The 1,802-nt window shown below is 35.3% G+C and overlaps 1 protein-coding gene across 1 annotated transcript in view; it reads left to right on the top strand.

The window, feature by feature from the left end:
- Positions 1-209: 209 nt before the first annotated feature.
- Positions 210-1,802, top strand: part of U3-55K (U3 small nuclear riboprotein factor 55K) — a 7,254-nt gene continuing 5,661 nt past the window's right edge. Inside the window, exon 1 of the mRNA XM_018514274.1 lies at positions 210-397. Within this exon, the coding sequence (XP_018369776.1) occupies positions 344-397 (54 nt within the window). The 5' untranslated portion in view covers positions 210-343. The remainder of the gene's footprint in view (positions 398-1,802) is intronic.

The raw sequence follows: 1,802 nt of genomic DNA on the forward strand, positions 1-1,802 counted from the left end.
GCCGTGTCCCACTGGGTGCCACCCGTGTTAAACGACGTATATACAGGGTGTTTGGCGACTACCGCATTTTTTGTCATACGTGGGTAGAACAGCCTATACTGAATCAAAAAGTCCTGTACCATTTTGAGGTGTCAGTATAAGTTTACACGTATCGCCGAAATTAAGATAATTCAATAGAAAGTTACTAGTTATTACCCGTATCAAGTGCACGATGGCATGTAAACCAGGGAGGTTTCTGCTGTGTAAATTAGGTCGAAGTCACGGGAGGCATATGCTATAAACGAAGAAGGCGCACGTGGTTTAGGAAGTTCTTTTCATTTACAACAATTATTCCGTTAATGCGATGTCATTTTTTATAAGAAGTGGGAATCGAGGAAATGGTACACAGAAGCGTAAAGTAAGCTTTTCGATTTATCGTATTTTCTTTCCGAAATGTGTTGTGTTCTCTAATTCTTTACTGTGTTTAGAGGTTAAGGGCGACTGTTTCCAACGCCGATTAACTTAATCGACGATTAACTCAATCAGCAGAATTACCATTATAGATAGAAGATTTTCATTACTTTTATCACAATTAAGTATAGGAACGCAGAGAGAGAAGTATATCACGAAGAGATAAGGTTAAGAACGATATATAGTCTTGCTGTTGAGTACATTACATATTGAATTAATCGGCGTTGGTAACAGTCGCCCTAAAGTCTATTCTACTATATGCTTTTTGTTCCCTGTTTCTTTCTTTTTAATCTTATCTTTATGATTGTTCTACAATGTGCTTTTTGTTTCCTGTTTCTTGCTGTTTGTCTCTGTCTCTTGCCTTTTTGATCAAGAAGACAAGAGACAAACAGTAAGAAACAGGAAATAAAAGCACATTGTAGAACGACTATTATGCTTCTTATCTCGTTTGTTTTCTGTCGTCCAAGATAAAAGTGAACAAATTTCGGAAGAAACACTTGACAAGAAATACAATTGTCAATAAAACAAAAAGTCGAAAAGAGGGAAAAAAATACGAGAAAACAAGAAAGGAGAACAAAAAAACATTGTAGAATAAGCTTAAAATTCAGTTTGTTCAGAATAGTATCATTATTTTGATTTCCCCTGATTCTTGTTAAACGTTTGCATATTGTATTAATTATTTGCTTAAAAAATTATTAGAAGTTACAAGATAACAAACATATCTGTCGACCATATCATTGTTTAATGATATAGTCAGGCCATGTAAAATCTATTACCTCTAAGCTGCATTTCGTTACACGCATGGTGCATCATTTATTCTTGTTATTCACAAAATATTAAACAAGGATAAATGATGCATTATACACATCATGCGTGAAACAGAATACAGCCTAGAAGTAATAGATTTCACATGGCCTGACTATGGCCGATATTCATAGTCAGATCTTATATTCGAGACCGTCTTAAGTATAGTCTTAAGAAGTCACGAACCAATCAGAGGCTACATGAGCGTCTTAAGACGGTCTTGAAATAAGAATAGACTATAAATACCGGCCTATATCATTAAACAATGATGTGGCCGATGGATACGTTTAGAGGTTACCCTAGATAATTTTAGAGAATTCGTAGACAGCGAATTGGCGGTTTATAAAGCCACCGATGCTTGTGCTTAGGATATATCCACACAACTTGCATATCCGCATAAACCATGCATAAAAAAAATTACTCAATCGCATTTCTCTTATAAAGTCGCACATAAAGTGCGATTGGATAATTTTCTTTAAGTATACGTTTATGCAACAATGCAAATTTGTGTGGATACACCCTTATTTATTGCATTCCATGAGCGTAAC

Source organism: Trachymyrmex cornetzi, unplaced genomic scaffold (genome assembly GCF_001594075.2).
Source record: "Trachymyrmex cornetzi isolate Tcor2-1 unplaced genomic scaffold, Tcor1.1 scaffold498, whole genome shotgun sequence".
In the NCBI taxonomy this organism is placed as follows: Eukaryota; Metazoa; Arthropoda; class Insecta; order Hymenoptera; family Formicidae; genus Trachymyrmex; species Trachymyrmex cornetzi.